At 38.6% G+C, this 19908-nt stretch overlaps 1 protein-coding gene across 1 annotated transcript; it reads left to right on the forward strand.

The window, feature by feature from the left end:
* Positions 1-13162: 13162 nt before the first annotated feature.
* LOC110866204 lies at positions 13163-13623 on the forward strand. Its single transcript, XM_022115477.2, has 2 exons — positions 13163-13457; positions 13552-13623. Exons 1-2 carry the CDS (start codon positions 13169-13171, stop codon positions 13566-13568), a joined length of 306 nt encoding a protein of 101 aa, XP_021971169.2. The 5' UTR covers positions 13163-13168; the 3' UTR covers positions 13569-13623.
* The last annotated feature ends 6285 nt before the right edge of the window (positions 13624-19908 follow it).

Below are 19908 nucleotides of genomic sequence, written 5' to 3' on the forward strand. Positions count from 1 at the left end.
CGTGTATCATTTCCAGTACTTCATTACTATAAAATCATTGTCTTTCATTTTAAAAAAAATTTCCTTCCCTAAATGAATTTTACCATTTCTTACACCCACATATTGAATTTACGTACCTGGGCTCATCTGCCTATTTGTCTTATTACCTCTTTGCCTGCCTTAGTATTCATCCTAGACTGCATTCACAGATCATCCTCTACCAACACTTATGCTTACCTTGCACATACAAAACCGTCAGTTCTTTATACGGATATATAAGTACATACTTACATTAGCCTTTACCTTTGGATCTTGATCGAGTCTTAGATTGTACGAGTTTCTTATCTCAAGAGCACACAAGTTTGAGTTCAAGTACTTACCTTCTCGTACTTGATTCCCTCAAACCAGGGCTCTGATACCAACTTGTAACACCTTAATTCGTAAATGACTAAAGTCGCAAGGGAAACGCGTACCATAAAATTTCTTTCCTTATAATTACCTTGACTTACTTAAAACTTCATTGTAACACAACTTTTTCACATGAAGTCATCAACCGACTCATTTACAATTAAATACATGACATGGGTTTTCTAAAATTTCAACACCAACGTTCCCGTACAATCTGTCTTGTGACTCGATCCTCGATCTCTAATCCTTGAAGATCCTCATGACTCGTACAACCTGCGCTCACCACATTAAAGTTTATAACATTAGTACGCATTATAACATACAAGATCTATTCACGTTCACTTTCCGTTCCGTTAACTCTTTTACATCCCGATTTTCCATCTAATCATAAAATCCATGGTGAGGCATCCTTGCTATTCATGCGTTATACTTCATTCACCAGACACGCTATTGATATCATTAGTACTCAATTTCATTGAAACATATGCGTACCGACATTTATACATACTTATACATTTTTCCTATGTTCACACATAGTTAATTATGTACATAAGTACATACCCACATATAAACACCACTACGTTAATACATGCATATCTACATACACCCATATCCACATCATCACGCACATACGTGACATTATACATATATGCATACATACATCCCTACTTGTACACCTTTCAAACTTATACATGCCTACTCTCATACATACCGTCATATAACCACGTACTTGCTCACATACTTATAAACATACATCCATACCTATCTACACATGTTCATACACTTAAACTTATAAAAAAACGTGGGTTAATTAGTCGTACGTAACTTGAAACGCGTTTAAAACGAGTTCCAGATACAAAACGGAGCAAACGAACAGTTTTCGCCAAGCAGCCACCCACCTATATTTACCTATGCCTTTCTACTTATTTCACTCCATATATGTATGCATACACGCTCATCGTATCCCATAAACATTCTATAATAAGTTTAGAATACGATTCGGGACTCCTTTTCGGTTACGGGACTGTTTTGTACGAATTCTGCACATTATACTGAACTAGCAGCTGATGCACAGCCATGCGTCCAACCGCACGGCCGTGCAGTTCCTACGACGTTGGGGGCACTGCCAGTGCACAAGCTAGTGCAATGATTTTCTCGAAATCGCACGACCATGCGGCCAAGCGCACGACCATGCGCCATTTCGCTGCAGATCCATTTCGATGTCCGAAAACGCTAAAACTTGCGTAACTTTTGAACCGTTTACCCGTTTAACCTCCCGTTTCTTCCCACATGCTTGTAAATTCACATTCTACCATATGGACTTAAAATCCTACCTCCGGATTAAGGAAATTCTTAACTTACATGCATTCGACTTATTACTATTTTCTAACTATTTGACCCGTTCGTGCATTAATCAACATAATCTGTTTATTTGACCCAAATTTTCCGGAAACCTTATGATTTCAATATTACCAATCATAAAGATTAAATCCTTGGATGCCTTGCATCCTCTTAACCTATTTTCGCTCAAAAGCTTATTTTGACCCGTTAAGGGTAACTGCGCATTAAAACGTTTCTGGCTCACGAAACCATACTCCTCACTTTCATACTTGACCAAAACATTACACTAATCGAATAAATTGATTCTGAACTAATTTTAAGATCGTTTGCCCAAAATACCCATCAAGGGCATTTTGGTCAACTTTAATCCCATCATTTACGACGAAAGACTACGTCACATATTTGACCTCCAACATCATGTTTAGTTAATTAAAACACCATATTACTTAATCAAACTAAGAAGTGATTTACAGAAATCACTTACCTTATGCGTCCGTGCTCGTATCTGATTCCTCGCCTTTTCTTGACCCGTTATCCTTTTATGCTTGAGTCCGTCTTGACATGATTCCTATACTCTCTTTTCATCAAGATCACGCTCCTATTAGCATATGCATTCGTACATGATAACAATCATATCAATCACATATTTCACACTCAACTTTCATTAATCATTTATAACAAACATAACTCATATAATCATATCCGTATACGTTTAAACTCATGTAACTCATTATGTCATTACATTTAACACGGATTGCTATAACATGTACGATACGACTTCCCATCAACTTACATTTACGATAACGAGTCAATTCATGTTTCTTATACTTAGTTGACTTTCAAAAGTCAACTATTAACCATACTTAACTATCGACTTATCATCATATACCCGTAACATCATAATCGACTATACGGGCGACACTACATACATCTTATCATACGCTTGGTGTGTGTGTACCACCTTTTAAGCATAACGTACAACTAATTCATACATAAATCTTCTAAACTCATACATAACCCTTCAAATCCTACTACTAATCATCATATATCATTCCAAATGAACATTAAACATAGCATCATCATATTCCTCCTAATTCATCTAACAATAATTCATCATACCCACTTAATACATCAATCATTCAACAAGACTTGGACATAGGAGGTGATTCTAGTCATCATCTTCACCCTAACTAACGGGTTTCACCCCAAATCATCAAATTAACAAAAACCATACTTAACCCATGTTCCAAAGATGATTCTAACACATATTCATGCTAAATCTCATACAATTTCGTGGATTTGATCATAACCCACTTCATTAACTCTCATAAAAACTCATAATTTGACTTACCTTATGTTCAATGTACATGGATTAAAGAGGAACTAAGTTCATGCATTCGATTCTTGCTCCATAACACCTTCAATTTCTGGATTTTCTTGTGGTTAGGGTTTACCCCTTCTTCCCCCTTTCTCTTGTGCGACCGTACGCACACACACACCTTGTGTGTGTGTGATTTTTTTTTGTTTTAATATATTAAGTTTCCTTTTTGGTCATCTTAGCCCCTCAAGTTTGCCATACTATCATAGTTGCCACAAATTTCATTCCCTAACTTATTATTAGGTATTTAACTAGGTTTATTTACTTAGTTGTTGTATTTCATTTTATTACACATGGTAACCTACTAACAAATTTAATTATTCAACTTTTGGGGTGTTACAAAAATGACTGCATAAGTTCAGATTTGTGCAAAACTCATGATTGATCGATTAAAACTTGAATAGTTAAAGGGTTTTAGAAGGGTTTTTGAAGAAAAATATGGTGCCAGCGATTTTAATGATGAATGTAGCGAAGATAGCGAACTTAAGTAGGGAAGATCAAAAGTCTCGAACGCGAGTTCGAGCACCCAGCAAAATAGACTAATTCGCTCGTGTAGCGATTTAGTCTGTTGTCTTCGCTGGTAGATCGTTTCCGGAAAAGTAACCTTGTCATCGCTATGTTCGCTAGCGAATTTAGCACATGATCTGAGTGAGTTACAGTCTAAGCTAAATCTGATTGCTAGCGAACTTGGCGAAGATGCTGTGACTAATCGGTTTGGTTCATCAGCGATGACAGCGACGATCAAAAGTCTCGAACGCGAGTTCGAGCATCCAGCCACATAGTCTAAATCGCCCGGGTAGCGATATAGTCTAGTGTCTTCGCTGGCAGGTCGTTTCCGAAATGAGACCTTGTCATCGCTATGTTCGCTAGCGAACTTAGACTAGTCAGCGATGATAAATCTATGTTGATGATATAGTGTCCAATCTCGATAACCAGTACCAGCAAAGATATCTCTTGACCTGGCAGCGATATTAAGACAAATTTCTTTTTTTTTTAATTCATGTTATATCATATTTAATCTAATTGTGTATAAGATCTGTAAATACTATTTTGTACATAGTTTCATGTGTAAATTCTCTGTTCTAACTTGCCTCGTTTTACGTGTCATGTGCAATATGGTGAAAATTCTCGAGTGGGATAAAACGTTGAAACACAATCAAAGCATCAACCTGGACGAAGTGCCTCTAGATTTTGAAGATGTGAGTAGATGGGTGCGTTCTAGCAGAATCGGTTATGCTGTGGAGACAGCAGTTAAGGTTTACAACATTCACATACAAGAATTCTGGGAAAACGCAAAAGCAGAAACCATCAACAACAAAAGAGGGATAGTGTCAACGGTTCGCAACAAAAGAGTAGAAGTGACTGAAGACAGGATCTGTCAGGTTCTGAAGCTGCTAGACAATGATCAAGATCCGTTAAGCATGAGCAAAGATTACATTCTTGATAGCTTTCGAGGAATGGGCTACGCTGGAGATTTCAGTCAGAAGAAAGAAATTAAGAGAGGAGGACTCACCAGAGACTGGAGATTCATTGTTCATGTCATTTCTATGAGTTTGGCACACCGAAAGGGTGGTTTTGATGGTTTGAACTTAGAATGGTCGGCAGCTATGCTAAATTTGTGTATTAATCAGAAGTTCAATCTCTCTGGCTTAATATTCAACTATATGCTTGAGAATGCAAGTGGAGCTACATGGGCGATGTATCCAAGATTCGTTCAGATGCTGATCAATGACCAACACAAGGATCTTCCAAACGATGGAAATGTTTACAAGTTCCACGTGCCCACTAGCCGTCAGTATACTGAGATAAAGACCAATGAATGGGTGTTGTTGCATGATTGGATGTACCGAGCAGAGAGATTACCAATAGTCAAGGAAGCTTATAAAAAATACAAAGAAGCTGTTCGAGAAAAACAACAGCGAGCTACTCAAGCTCAAGCCGAAGCAGCCTCAAAAGAAGAACGCGCTAAAGGAAAAAGAAAAGAAAAACAGGCAGCTGAAGACGAACCACACAAAAGGAAAAGGGCGTCGGAAAGCACTGAACGGTTTATGGAGGCAGGCATAAGGGCGGGCGAGTTAGAAGAGCGACGCCAGCACATTAAAGATTTGAAAGCGATTCACGCCTTGCAAGAAAAGGAGAAAAGAGAAAAGAAGTTGAAGCGAAAAGAGATATCAGCCTCAGAAAGACCAAGAACAGTGACTGAGGAAGTTCAATCGTTGAATGATTTTGTAGATGCAATGATTGTAGACCCCGAGGAAGCATCTGCAAGTCAAGGCCCCTCCAAAGTGTCCCCTATAAAACCAACAAGGATTTCAAGGCCTCCAGTACCTCCACAAAGGGTTCGTCCCTTTCAAGAACTCTACGACAAGCTGACCAAAGATACCGGGCCGTCAGTTGCAAAAGAAATCTGTTTGCTAAAGAATCAAGTAAACGACACGAACCTTCTGAGGGAAAAGATCAAGGATCAGAGGAAGAAAAACAAAGAAATGACTGCATACATGGCTAAACAGTCCAAGTTCATCAGATTTCAGCAAGCAGGGTTGGAGAAAATGTATAGAATGATGCGAAACATGTGTGAGAAAATGAAAGTGAAACCCATGTTTTCCTTTGAAGAAATCTTTGATTTTGAGGGGTTCGTGGAAGAAGAAAATACTCGAAAGGAAAAGGAGGCTGAAGCAAAGAAAAAGCGCTTGGAATCGGTCGACAAAGTATCTAAGGGAAACGAAAGTGATGAAGAGGTTGTGGATCGGGATGATATGCCAGCAAAGTTTCTTGAATGGGGTCTTGAAGACGAAGTTCTCTATGAACAAGAGAATGGAAAAACATTCGCTCCTGAGCACCCTGAATGGTTCAAGAAGGAGAGAGAACGACTCCCGGATTTCTATCAAGTTATAACAATGGAAAAGACTGAAGCTATTGATAAAATCATCAGTTGGATGTATGATAATCTTCGAGGAATGTTCGTGGTGAAAAGACGTGGTGGAGTAATCCAGTATTTCCAAACCGGATTTGATCTTTTCACACTTCCTAGGTGGGATCTACGGGAACTTGGTCGTCTAGACATATTGCACCATGAAGAAAGAGGAATCGGGAGGGATTTCGAGCGAATAATTGCCAAAGAATGTAACAAGGGTTTCCCGAATCATGCTCTGCAGCGTCCAAGACGCAGAGTGTCAAAAACAACCATCGATCCAGTAACTGGAAAGGGTAAAGTGAAGTGGGTAATCAACCCAGCAAAAGTTGTCACGAGGATCAAGCTCCCAGAAGAAGTTCCTGTCGCTCTAACTAATTTTAAGAAATGGTTCTATGACAGCAAGACTGGTGAAGCTGTAATAAGGTCAAATGAAAACGTGGATATCCATATTCTGGATCCGATGGATGTCTTCATGTTTGGGCTCTCAAATCTGACAATACTAAACGCTAGCCGTATAAATGTAGGAGCCGGAAATGCAAATTTGGAAGAGGCTGCGTTATTTCAGAGAGCGGTGGAGCGAGCATGGAAGTTGAAAAGAGATATGCTGGATTTGGTTGATAAAATTGAGAAGAGGAAAGAAAAAGATGATAAGAAAAAGGAAGCAAGAAAGAAGAAGAAACACGAACGAAAGAAGGAAGGAACCTCTGCTTCTACTACTGAACCCACCACCAAATCACCACCTCCGGCCTCATCCACATATGAGGCCACTAAGGAGGACCAACCAATTTGTGAAGCTACAATTACTCAAGAAACTCCGGAAGCATCAACCGAGACCGAGGTACCACCAGAAACAACAACTAACGAAGAAAATCCAACAGGGCCCGAGAAGCAAGCTACTGAGAATCCAGCCGCCACAACTGAAGAATGAAAAGACAAGTATGCAACGATCTAGGGGGGATATTGTTAGAACTTTTGAGATCGTTGATACTTGTGCTGGATTAGTTTAGTAGTAGTTTGTAGCTAATTAGAATGTGCAAGGGCTTGTTTTGTAATTATCTAATAGTAATGTTCCTGACCTAGTGTAGATAAATTTGCTGGCTGATCAGGAACACCCCATATATAGCCCATGCCTTGTAACAAACTCAAGCTTTTGGCTCTTCAATGAATATTGGTGTTGTTACATTCTTGTGTTGATCTTGTGCTCAAATCTGATATCCAAGGTGGTTTATTGTTATATCTTATTGTTTGGATTCAATACAACACTTGTTGTATTCATTAATCCATTAGCTTCACCTTCATCTTTGAGTCTTCTTAACTTTTCATATCTCAAACACCTAATCAATAGGTGTTATGGGTTAAAACAACCAACCATTGTGATCCGGATACGTTTTGGGATCTACACTTTGATCTTGTATGTTCATGATTTTTATCCGACAAATCTCTTATTAACCACTTTAGACAAGATCAATAGGGTGTTTAGAGTCACTTACTACTAGCTCGTGGCTAGGGAAGAATCTAGACGAAAAACGGGTGGTTAATAGCGATGTAGAGAGGTCCTTGTGTTCCCGAGTGCACCGAGCTTCCTTATGTGATCCCTTGCTTCAATGTTTGTATGTAAAATGGCTAAGCAAGAACTTGATGTTGGATGGATGGATGTGAATGCTCTCGGCCGTAAGCAAAGAGAAGGGAGAGAGAGGTAAGTTGTGAAATTTTGTTGTGGTGAAATGAACATGAGGTCTAATGGTTCTACTTATAGACCATCTATCCTAATTACCCAAAGGTTCATATGTTCTCAAGATATTTAGCAAGTAAGATTATAATATTCAAAAATGAGTGGAGGGGGTTCCCTTGGGGGAACCGATCGGTTCATGTGGGGGGTGTTTGGGTTGGATTTCAACTAGATAATCAAAGTTTAGTTATGTTAAGTTTGTAGGTTAATTAGTGTATATTGTGTGTTGTAAGTTATAACGGGTGTTAGGGTATTCGGGGACCCTAACTGGCTCAGAAAAAGAAAAACAGTGTCAATGACAATATTTTTATGTTCCGGGTAATGTCCGGTTGTTCGGTTGGATACTGATCCGTTAAAGTGCTTAACAAGCATTTAAAGTGTCGTTAATATTATTTTTAGTGACACAAAGAATTCCCGACACTTTGGAAAGTGTCTAATATTATTTTCCCATGTTTTTGCACTTTATTAGTTAGCTTAAATGCTGAATTTTATATTAAAGTGCAGAATTTCGTGTCTAAATCATATTTTTGGCACATCCGGTCACTATAACTTATACCTAGTGACGCAGTTCTACAATCCTCACTTCCCTACACTCTCTACTAGTGTAGTAAACTATTCCCGGCTCATACAGGCCTTAGAGGCAGTGTCTGCCTGGTGCTGGCTATGTCAGCACGTTTACTGGGTTATCCGTTCATTGTGCTACTGTGCTTTTGTGCATCAAGTTTGTCACTAAAGTTCTGTATGTAAATAATAGAGTGACAGTTAATAAAGTATGATGCAAGTATGTGTATGTATCAGTATTTAAGTAGCAGTTTATTCACAATTGTAAGCAAGCACAGTAATTAAGCAGTAATTAAATATTAATTAAGTCGTACGGATACCTAATTTGGTGAGGGTTGTCACAGATCCTGATCTCGAAAATACCGTACCGAATTTTATCGGTACCGGAAACGGCATTCACTTTTTGGCATTTTCGGTGTCAGTATTTTCGGGATCGGTACCAGTTCGGTACGGTATCGGTAAAATACTGAATTTTACCTTCAAATACCGCTACCATACCGATACCATACCATACTGATACCGTACCATACCGACATATTTCGGTATCGGCATTGGTACCCAGTTTTGGCGAAATTCGGGATCGGGATTTCTGGGAACGGGACGGGATCGGGATTTGCTCATCCCTAAGATGAATTATTCATTGAAGTTGGGTGATGAAAGGCGGACCAACATTGGTTATATGGCAAACCAGTGATGATGACAGCTGCCAGTGGGTGTTAATGCCAGATGCCAGGCGGTTTGGGTTAGTTGGTGTCGCGGAAGAAACGAAATAGTGGGAAGCTAAGGAATTCGTTTAGCAACCGAAAGACGAATCGACATGTGGTTATCGTAATTGATAAACAAAAGGTTGCATTTAGGTTGTGTGTCAACTTAGTTTCGGTGTTCATTGAGTTGAAGGTAGTTCAAATTGTTTACTCTTCTCTCGGTTTCAATGATGATGTGTCATTACCGTGTGTCGGAATGGTTAATCTCCGTGTGCCGGGGTAATTTAGTAAACTTTAGTAACTTTAGTAAAATTTAGTAACTTGAACAAACGAAAAAGACTCATCAAAGGTAGTGGTAAAAGATCTCGATCAGATCTTGGTTAACCCATTGATTCAATTCGCTTGAAGACAGTTGACAAGTTATCCCTTCTTCTGGTTGATAGAGTTCTGTTATTTGTCAAGTTGGTTCGATTAAAGTGGATTTGAAGGATATTTGGAGTGCTACTTGAAAAGCGTTCGAGTGCCTCTTGAAGTCCTATCAAAAGGGCCACACAGTCTGTGACTACCTATCGAAATCCAGGTGAAGAGGCGTTTTTCACCCAAGGCGAAGCGTGTGTAGCTCAAGCTCTTTAGGATGATGTGGTAGATCGAGACAGAATGAGTCAAGATTGAGAGGGAGACTTATGGAAGTTAATGTTGAGAGGGAGTGATAAAATTACAACATCAACATGGAGGTTCGATTGATCTCAAATGGGTGTTCTGAGGGAGATCTTAAGTTGAAGGATTAAACGAGTAAAATAATAATTATTTGTATATAATTATTATTTGAATTATCCTAAGTATCAGTTTGATTTAGTTTCTAATTATTTAGGGATAAGTATGAGTAAAAGTAAGAGTCCTGGTAGACGTAGAATGTTTTCGGTATTTATATCCCTAAGTTATGTTTTTATTCATTCACAAAAATTGATAGAAAGAATTAGGTGCTGTTTGTTTTTTCATAGGTAAAATATATGTAGCCTGCGGACCACATCTGCAGACATCTGTAGCAGAAGAGGTGGACCAAACCTCTGCAGTCTGCTAGAAAAAGACTGTTTTTTTAACTTCTGCAAGCTGCTGAACATCGTACAAATTCTAATTACCATTTTATCATTCTAATAACATTTTATTACAATGAATATCATAACCAAATAAATAGATGAAAACCCATATAAAGCAAAAATAAATAAATAATAACTAATACACTAAAAAATAGATCAAAACCCATATAAAGCAACAAGATCAAGAAGAATCAGATCCATTAATAAACAAGAAAAAATAGATAAAGGTAAAAAATTGTTGAAGAGAGAATGAGGCTCAAATCTGTAGAAACGATCAGTGCAGATAAGATAAAACCTCCATGGCTACAATAATCACAACTGTATCTATTCAAACAACTAGAAATTCATCATCATCGCCCCTTTTATAAAGAGTAAATTACATAATTCATGGTTACAGAGGTGGCAGCGGCTGGTGAGGTGGGAGGGTGCCGCCAGAGGGAGGGTGATGAGGTGGTGGTGGACGGTGGGAGGGTGACGAGGTGGTACCGCCGGTGGGAGGGTGGGTGGCGGCAGTTAAGAAGATGGGGGTGGAGGAGAGGGGTGGAGATGTGTTAGGGTTTTGTAGAGGAGAAGAGAGTCTGCAGACCCAAGAAGACCTTGATCCATGTCTGTGTTGGATATATGCATGTCCGACCTTAATTAAAGTCAACGTAACTAACTCGGTACGATCCGAAGAGTTACACGTTGGTACACGAATCGTATATGTTCACGAGTAGATAGATTATTATTTGTCAAATAATAATAGTTTAAACTCGAGGGACTTAATATTAATTAGATTATTATTAATAGGATTATAATTGTATAATCTTAAAGGGCCTTAATGTAAGATTGGGTTTTATAAAAGGATGTTTAAGGTGGAAACCCTAGACACGCCTTTATAAAAACATAAAACCCTAGCCACCCTCCTAAGCTTGGCCGCCATCCTCTTGCCGTCGACCAAGCATCGCCGCCGCCTCCTTCTTGGCCGGTTCTACTCTCGGGTATCTTGTGCTCGGTTGTGAACTTCCTACTAGCGAGGATTCGTTGTAACCCGCGTGTTACAATTCCGGTGTAGTCGTCAAAGGTTGATTACTAAAACCCTCTATGGTTGTTTATTCAGTTTATTTGTTTATGCGCGTATAACCTTGATCCTGATTGGGAATATTTATTAATCGGAATAATAAATCAAATTTATATAATCGGCTTTTAGTAAATTATATAAACCGCTTCCGCTAATATTTTGATACACTGATTCCCAACAGTGGTATCAGAGCCACGGTAACACGCGTATAGATGGTAAAGTTTCAATTTTGATCTATGTTTTATTTGTCAAAAATTATTTGTTTTGACAAAAGATCAAAAACTTTTGGTTGTCTATGGATTGTGATGTGAATCGAGCCCTAGGTTATGACCTTTGTCATGGTTGTGTTGGTTATGGTTTTATTTTGATTTGTATTTTTTTTTCGGATATTGGGTCCGATGTAATAGTATTTTTTATTTGTATTTTGTTGCGGATATTGGATCTGATGTAATAGATAGGATTAGAATAGATTTGGTTTTATTGTATTTTCAAATTTATTATTGTAATCCTTCGAGTACAAGATCAAGATCAAGATCAAGATAAATGGCGAACATGTACCATGAAGATAGAGATCGAGGGTCAAGTGGGAGCTTTCAAAAATTAGCTTTTGAAACCCTTTTTGACTAGTTCGTTTCATTTCTGGCTAAAACGAAACGACCAACCTATTAGGGGCTCGATTTGTTTTTTTTTATTGTGTTTTGTGGTTGTGTTTTATTTATTGTAAATAATCTAGATAACCCAAAATAAATAAAATTTTCACAATCAAGACAACGGTTTTATTAAAACAAGTTTTATAAAACTGAAAAGTATAATTAATAAAAGGTTTTTATTAATATTTAAAACAAGATCATTCGCGATAAAACGACCGACATAGTTTAATAGGGTATTTAAAACTATATCGTGCGAGCGTGGAAAGGAGTTTCTATTATCATGAATTATATAAAATCGGATTTTATAAACTATTGTGTAACTCGCCACATGCTACGAGTTATTCAAACTATTTTTGGTAAATATTAAAATAAATCCCAAATTTTAAATTGATGTTTTATGCCACCCTTAACGAGTTGACACTTCATTCTAAATCGAACCCAAATGTTAGTGCTATACCCTGCATCTGGGCGTCCATCATGAACGAAGGTAATCATCGCGTTTCCTGTGTAACATAGGCCAGTGTTACAGTTAACAGTAAAGGACAAAACATCGCTTGTTCATCAAGTGGACATAGTTGGGGTTAAACATACATCGTTTTAAGCAATAACCCCAAATGGAGAGTTGTGTAGTGGACACAATTAACAATCGTTGTTTACCTACATAATCATACCAGTGGATAGTGCTTAAGCCAATTCACTGTCATATGATGAATCGGGATCTCATCTTAATTAAAATTTTGTTTTTGGGTCATAAAATTAAATTAAGATATTAAAAATATAAAATACTAATTAATTAATTTTGAATCTTGTAGATGTCAACTGAAAACAATTCCACCCAATTCTCTCTCAAGTCCATCTTAGAGAAGGACAAACTGAACCACTCCAACTTCATGGACTGGCACCGCAACTTGAAAATTGTTCTCAAGGCGGAGAACAAACTGTAAGTTCTTGAAACGCCAGTCCCTGATGAACCCATCAATCAGCAAACTGTTGCATATAGAAACTATGCAAAGCACTTTGATGACTCTATGAAAATCTCATGTTTAATGTTAGCATCCATGATTCCTGAACTTCAAAGGACCATGGATGACAAGATGGCATATGAGATGAATGAGCACCTGGTTGAAATGTTCCAAAAGAAGGCTCGTCATGAGAGGTTTGATGTGATGAGATCACTCATAACCACTCGTATGCAAGAGGGTACATCAGTTAGCGCTCATGTGCTAAAAATGAAGGCATATGTTGATCACTTGGCTCGTCTAGAATCCCCCTTGAGTGATGAATTAGCTGGGGATATCATCCTCAACATTGCCTAAGTCATATGATCAGTTCACTATGAACTACAATATGAATGGGATGGAGAAGACACTTGCAGAGCTGCATCAGATGCTCAAAACTGCTGAGGTGAATATACCCAACAAGACTGCACCAGTGCTGATGATCAAGGAGGGTCATGTTAAGAAACCTAACACCAAGAAAAGGGGCAATCAGGGCAAAGGCAAATTAGTTGCAAATAAGAAGCCTCAGAAGGATGCCAAGTGTTTTCATTGTAATGAAATTGGGCACTGGAAGAGGAACTGTGCTAAGTATTTAGCTGAACTGAAGCAAGCCAAGGCTTCAGGAGGAGAGTCCTCAGGTATATATGTTATTGAAATCTTTTCTTTTTTTTTTTTGGCAAAACATGGGTGTTTGACACAGGATGTGGTTTTCACATTTGTAATGCTTTGCAGGGACTAAGAAAGATTAAGAAGCTGAAACAAGGTAACTTGGAGGTCCATGTTGGCAATTGACAAAGAGTTGCTGTGAAGGCGATTGGAGAATATGCTCTTTTACTTCCTTCTGGTTTAGAACTTGTTTTGAACAATGTTTATTTTATTCCTAGTGTTACTATAAATATTGTTTCAGTTTTTGCTTTGCATGGACAAGGTTTCAATTATCATTTTAATGGTGAATTTATTTCTGCTTATTTTAATGATGTATTTTACTTTGATGCAAAACCAAACAATGGAATCTATGAGATAGAAATCCAAAACAATAACATATTATGCAACATCTCCCATAAACGTAATAAGTTGGACTTTAACGATACGTATATGTGGCATTGTAGACTTGGTCACATAAGCGAGAACCGTGTTAAACAACTTAAAACCGCAAGAATCTTAGATTCTAAGGGTTCGGAAACGTTTGGCAAATGCGAATCATGCTTAAGTGGAAAGTTAACAAAAGCACCTTTTTCAAATGTTGGAGAAAGAGCTAATGATCTGTTGGGACTTGTACATACAGATGTATGTGGTCCATTCAGAACAATGTCAAGACATGGAGAAAGATACTTTGTTACATTCACTGATGATTTCAGTAGATATGGTTATGTTTATCTTATGAAGCATAAACATGAGACATTTGAAAAGTTCAAGGAGTACCAAAACGAAGTAGAGAATCAGCTAAATAGAACTATTAAGATGCTTCGATGAGATCGAGGCGGTGAATATCTTAGTCAGGAGTTCATCGACCATCTAAAGGATTGTGGAATAGTTTCACAGCTCACTCCACCTTGAACGCCACAACATAATGGTGTGTCTGAACGGAGAAATCGAACTCTATTAGATATGGTTCGATCAATGATGTGTCGAACAACCCTCCCACGCTCCTTTTGGAGTTATGCTCTGGAAACTGCCGCAAAACTTGTGAATATAGCTCCAACGAAGAAGGTTGACAAAACGCCTTAAGAGATATGGCATGGAAAGAAACCAAAAGTATCCTATCTCAAGGTCTGGGGATGTAACGCTTATGTCACTCTAGAATCTTCGGATAAACTAGATCCTAGAGCCGGAAAAGTGGTTTTTGTCGGATACGCTAAAAGGATCGGTTACCTTTTCTACCATCCCACTGAAAATAAGATTTTCACTAAACGTAGAGGCACTTTCTTGGAGGAAGAGAGTCTGGCACGAGAGATTGGAGAAAACCATGTGGATCTTGAAGAAATTCGAGAATCACAAGTGACTGAACCAGTTATTCAGACAGAACTAGAAGTAACTGATCTAGTTGTTGAAGTTGAGCCTGAGAGGACTCAAGAAACAACAGAAACACCAAGTGTTCGAAGAAGTATTAGGGATCGTCGTGCACCTGAAAGGTATGACGATATCTTCATGATTGATGAAGCTGAACCTGCTACTTACAAAGCTGCAATGTTGGATTCAGAATCCAAGAAATGGCAAGAAGCCATGAATACAGAGATGCAATCCATGTATGATAACCAAGTCTGGGATTTGGTTGATCTTCCTACCGAAGGTCGGACTGTAGGAAACAAATGGATCTTCAAGAAGAAGACCGACATGGATGGAAATGTGCAAACCTACAAAGCAAGGCTTGTAGCAAAAGGGTTCACTCACACTCAAGGAATTGATTATGAGGAAACTTTCTCGCCAGTAGCCATGCTTAAGTCTATTAGAATTCTACTTGCCATTGCTGCATATTATGACTATGAGATATGGCAAATGTATGTCAAGACCGTGTTCCTTAATGGACACTTACTTGAAGATGTCTATATGGTTCAACCTGAAGGTTTTGTCAATCTAAATAATCCTAATAAGGTGTGCAAGCTAAATAAATCCATCTATGGATTGAAGCAAGCATCTCGCAGCTGGAATCTTCGTTTTGATCAGAAAATTAAAGAGTTTGGCTTCATTAAAAACGAAGATGAACCGTGTGTTTACAAGAAATCTAGTGGGAGCTATATCACTTTTCTAATTCTGTATGTAGATGACATACTAATCATTGGAAACAATATCCCTATGCTAAAAGATGTTAAGGCTTGGTTGGGAAAATGTTTCGCAATGAAAGATCTTGGTGAAGCCGCTTATATTCTAGGAATAAAGATTTATAAAGATAGATCAAAGCGGTTATTAGGTTTAAGTCAAAGTACATATATTGATAAGGTCATACGACGCTTCTCAATGCAAGACTCAAAAAGGGGGCTCTTGCCCATGGCACATGGAACCATTCTTAATGGTGAGCAGTGTGCTAAGACCAAAGAGGAAAAGAAGAAAATGGAAAGAGTTCCATATGCTTCTACTATCGGTTCCATCATGTACGCCATGTTATGTACTAGACCTGATGTCTCGTATGCTCTTAGCATGACGAGTAGATATCAACAGAATCCAGGAGAGAGTCACTGGGCTGCAGTGAAGAACATTCTTAAGTACTTAAGAAGGACTAAGGACATGTTCTTAATATAGGGAGGACTGGATGATGAGCTGTCAGTTAAGTGTTATACTGATGCAAGTTTCCAGACTGATCGTGACGATTCAAGATCACAGACGGGATATGTTTTCATTCTGAATGGTGGGGCTATTTGTTGGTGCATGCATCTGTTGTCTTCGTCTTTTATCGGGTCATACATTGAATTGTATAGATTAGGGCACGATTTACGAGAAAATAGGAGAGTGTGTGTGCCTTGGATGCTGATTTCGCTCATAGGGACTTAGTTAGGTGATTTCGCTGATTTGGTCATTGTGATTTCGCTTATGTGTCATGGTGGTCATTGGGGCGAAATCAGGACCCTATATATAGGGTCCTGAGCGAAATCAGATGTATTGATTGTACGATTTCCATACTGAAGTGCTGCCGGTGTGAAGATTGAGCTGTAATCGTTGTCATATCAATACAATCAGTAGATTAAGTGAAGAATCAGCTTTTCCTAGCTTTGTTTCTTGTTATTCCGCACCTGAAACAGAGTAGAACACCTCTGAACGACTCATTCGGGTCAGATCGCGATCCTACAATTGGTATCAGAGCTCAGGAGGAGGAGTTCTGCAGAGATTAGCTGGATTTCATCTTGTTTTCTTACTTCTACACCTTCTTTCTTCACCAGATCAAGATTTAACAGTCCGATTTCGCTCAAAATTTCACAGACAGTGTATTATTGGACATAGACAAATCCCTGAGAGTTTGACATTGAAATACGAACTAAAAATGTACCAAATTACCCTTCGAATTGATTTCGCTTATATGGACACATCCTGATTTCGCTCATAACTGTACCCTGATTTCGCTCCTGGAGGACTTTTTCTGGTATTTCGCTCAAAACAGCAGACTAATTTCGCTCCTAGCTGCATACTTCAAGGTTTCGCTCCAAAGTGAAGTTTAATTTCGCTCCAAGGTCAACCCAAGTACCCTGATTTCGCTTTTGTGAACTCCAAAACCCTAATTTCACTCTTGTGAACATCAGATTTCGCTCTTGAGTCTCCAAAACCCTAATTTCGCTCAAAAGGACACCCAGAACCCCTGATTTCGCTTATAAGTCACTGATTTTGAAAAACGTGCTAAGTCATCATGGATACCGAGTTCTATAACGTGTTTGCAACACCGTCTGGTCCAGCTGCCATTGTACAAGCTATGAGTTTGGAAAATGAAACGGGAACCACCCAAAAGCCCCCGAAATTGATGAGTATTGAAGAATACTATGGGTGGAAAGACAGATTCGAAAACTGGGTTCAGGCAAATCATCTTAGGTCTTGGGAATGCATACTGAAGAAATATGTGCTGCCTCGAACAGATTTGAAGGTTCTTAAAGAGTTATCAGAGTTCACAGATCAAGAACGGGTTATGTATAAAGCAGAAAAGATGATGATCAGTTTGTTGCAACAAGCCATCAAAGAAGACATTTTCATATTGCTACAGCATGACAAAACTGCAAAATCGATCCGGGATGCACTTAAAGTCAAGTTTGAGGGTAGTGAAAACATGATTAAGAGCAAGAAGGCGTTGCTCAAGAAAGAATTTGATCTGTTTAGCAGTCTACCGGGTGAAGATACGAAGAAACTGATTGAGAGATACTGCCACCTAGTGCGATCCATGTCGATGTTGAGTATTACCAAAGATCGTGAAGAGTGGGTAGACAAACTTGCTGATGCATTACCGTAGAAAGAGTGGGGAACATATTTGATGATTCTGAAGAATACAGGTGTTTATGATGGGTTGACGATTTCTCAGTTTATTGAAAAGATCGAGAGTCAGGATCTGGAACAGCAGAAGATCGCTAGGATGAACAGTCCGAGTGGTCAACAGGACGTAAAGATGTACTACAAAGGTAGTGTTACAGTTCCAGAAACTGAGAGAAGTCCAAAATTCCAAACTGCATTTAGTGTTGGAGATTCAACCGAAAAAGCTTATCAGGGTTCAAACAAAAGCAGCAGTGGATTCTCATCATTTCCAAGTGTCAATCCTAAAGAGTCAAATACAAACTTTCAGTCTCAGAGCACAAAGACAAGAAATGGTTACGTGATTCAGTGCAGCATCGCTCTAAATCTTCCAGAAGGTCAAAGTTTTTCAGAAGACACTGCCAAAGACCACATAGCTCTACTTGGTTCTGTGTTGTTATCTTATGAGGGTCTAGTGGCTGGTCGGATCGGAAATCCTATGCTTACAAAGGAGGATTACGATCAAATAGACGCCGAAGAGATGGAATTGATGGATATCAAATGGTGTCTAGCGAGTGTTCTTAGGCGTGCTGAAAAATTCAAGACAATTACCGGGAGAAATGACTTTCTTGATGCTCATGTATCTACTTTAGGTTTTGATAAATCTAAAGTTACTTGTTTTTGATGCAGGGAGAAAGGCCATTTCAAACGAGAGTGCAAGAACATGGAAGCTAGTGGTGCTCAGAATCCATTTGGAAAAGATGATTACTACCGGAAAGCCATTTATCAGCAGGTTGGTCAATCACAAGATTCACAGACGGCTCATGGTAGGAAAATTGAGGATTCAAAGAGAGCGTGTTTGGTAGACTTCAATTGGAACAACTACATATCACCTGAAAGCAAAGCATGTATAGTCGATCAAGATGATGAAAGACTACCTGAAGGCTTCAGCTGGGATATGTTCGTTGATGAAAAAGGAGAATTCAAAGATTTCATCGCTAAAATTGTCAGAGAACCAGACATGTTTGCTACGTGGATGAAGTCTATTGGTGAGACTGTGAAGAGTCTGTTGTATCTGACGAAAATTCAGAAAGTGCTGATGAAAACTCACAGAGTTCAGATGAGAGTGTACAAAATGATGTTAGCTTAGAAAAAGAAGTGGTTTTTGATCAAACACCATCTGATTCTGGTCTATCATATGCTAGTTCTGAAAAATCTGTACAGTTTGATCAGTCACCAACTGAGGATAGCAGTAGTGATGATGAGGAGGAAAAACATATTAATGTTGCAAAATCACATCTTTCTCCTGAAAGCTTTCATTTCTATTTTGCAGATCGCATGGAGAAATTGAAGAAGAAAAGAGCTGCTAAAGAACAACAACAAATGAGAACTGAAGATGTTGTTCAGAATGAGAAAGTTGAAAGTGTGGCTGAGGAGATTGCTAAAGATGTGAAGGTGATTGAAGAAGAAAAAGTGGTTGAATTGGTAAAAACAATCGAAGTTGAAAAGATTGTTGAAGTTGTCAAGCCTTGCACGAAGTGTTTGGAAGCATGCAAGGAATGTGCAGCAAAAGATGACATAATAGCTGAGTATGAGAAGAAGGAGCAGTTATTGTTCAACCTCAATTATGTGAAAGAATCTTATGATGTCTTGAACAAAACAATAACTGGTCTCCAAAAGACAAATTCAGAAAGAGAACAAGCACTAACGATGATGAATGCTGTGATGATGTCAAAGCAGAAAGCAATAAACTTTTACATCGAAGAGAGTACTAAGTGGAAGCAAGAGTTGGAGACAGAAAAGATTGAGAATGAGAGAATTAGACGTTTACTACAAAGTTATTCTAGTTCTGATTATCTCATTGATCGTATTTACCCAACTGTTGCAGGTATGGAAGCTTTTCAAGATGAAAAGACGAAGGAAAAGGATACTGGTAAGAAACCGACTGTTAGCTATAACAAGTGTCCGCCTCCGATTTGGGAAGGGTATTCTCCTAGAAAACCAAACGAGGAGCAACTTGAAAAAGCAGTCAATATAAAGCTAAAAACCGACACAACTGATGAATTACCAGAAAACATTGACGTCACGTTTACCTCGTCTAACACTGATCATGAGTCTGAGTTAATCAAAAAGGTGGTCGATCAGGTGTTGGATACTGATGAGGAGTCC

The sequence above is a fragment of the Helianthus annuus genome, chromosome 7 (assembly GCF_002127325.2).
Source record: "Helianthus annuus cultivar XRQ/B chromosome 7, HanXRQr2.0-SUNRISE, whole genome shotgun sequence".
Classification (NCBI taxonomy): domain Eukaryota; kingdom Viridiplantae; phylum Streptophyta; class Magnoliopsida; order Asterales; family Asteraceae; genus Helianthus; species Helianthus annuus.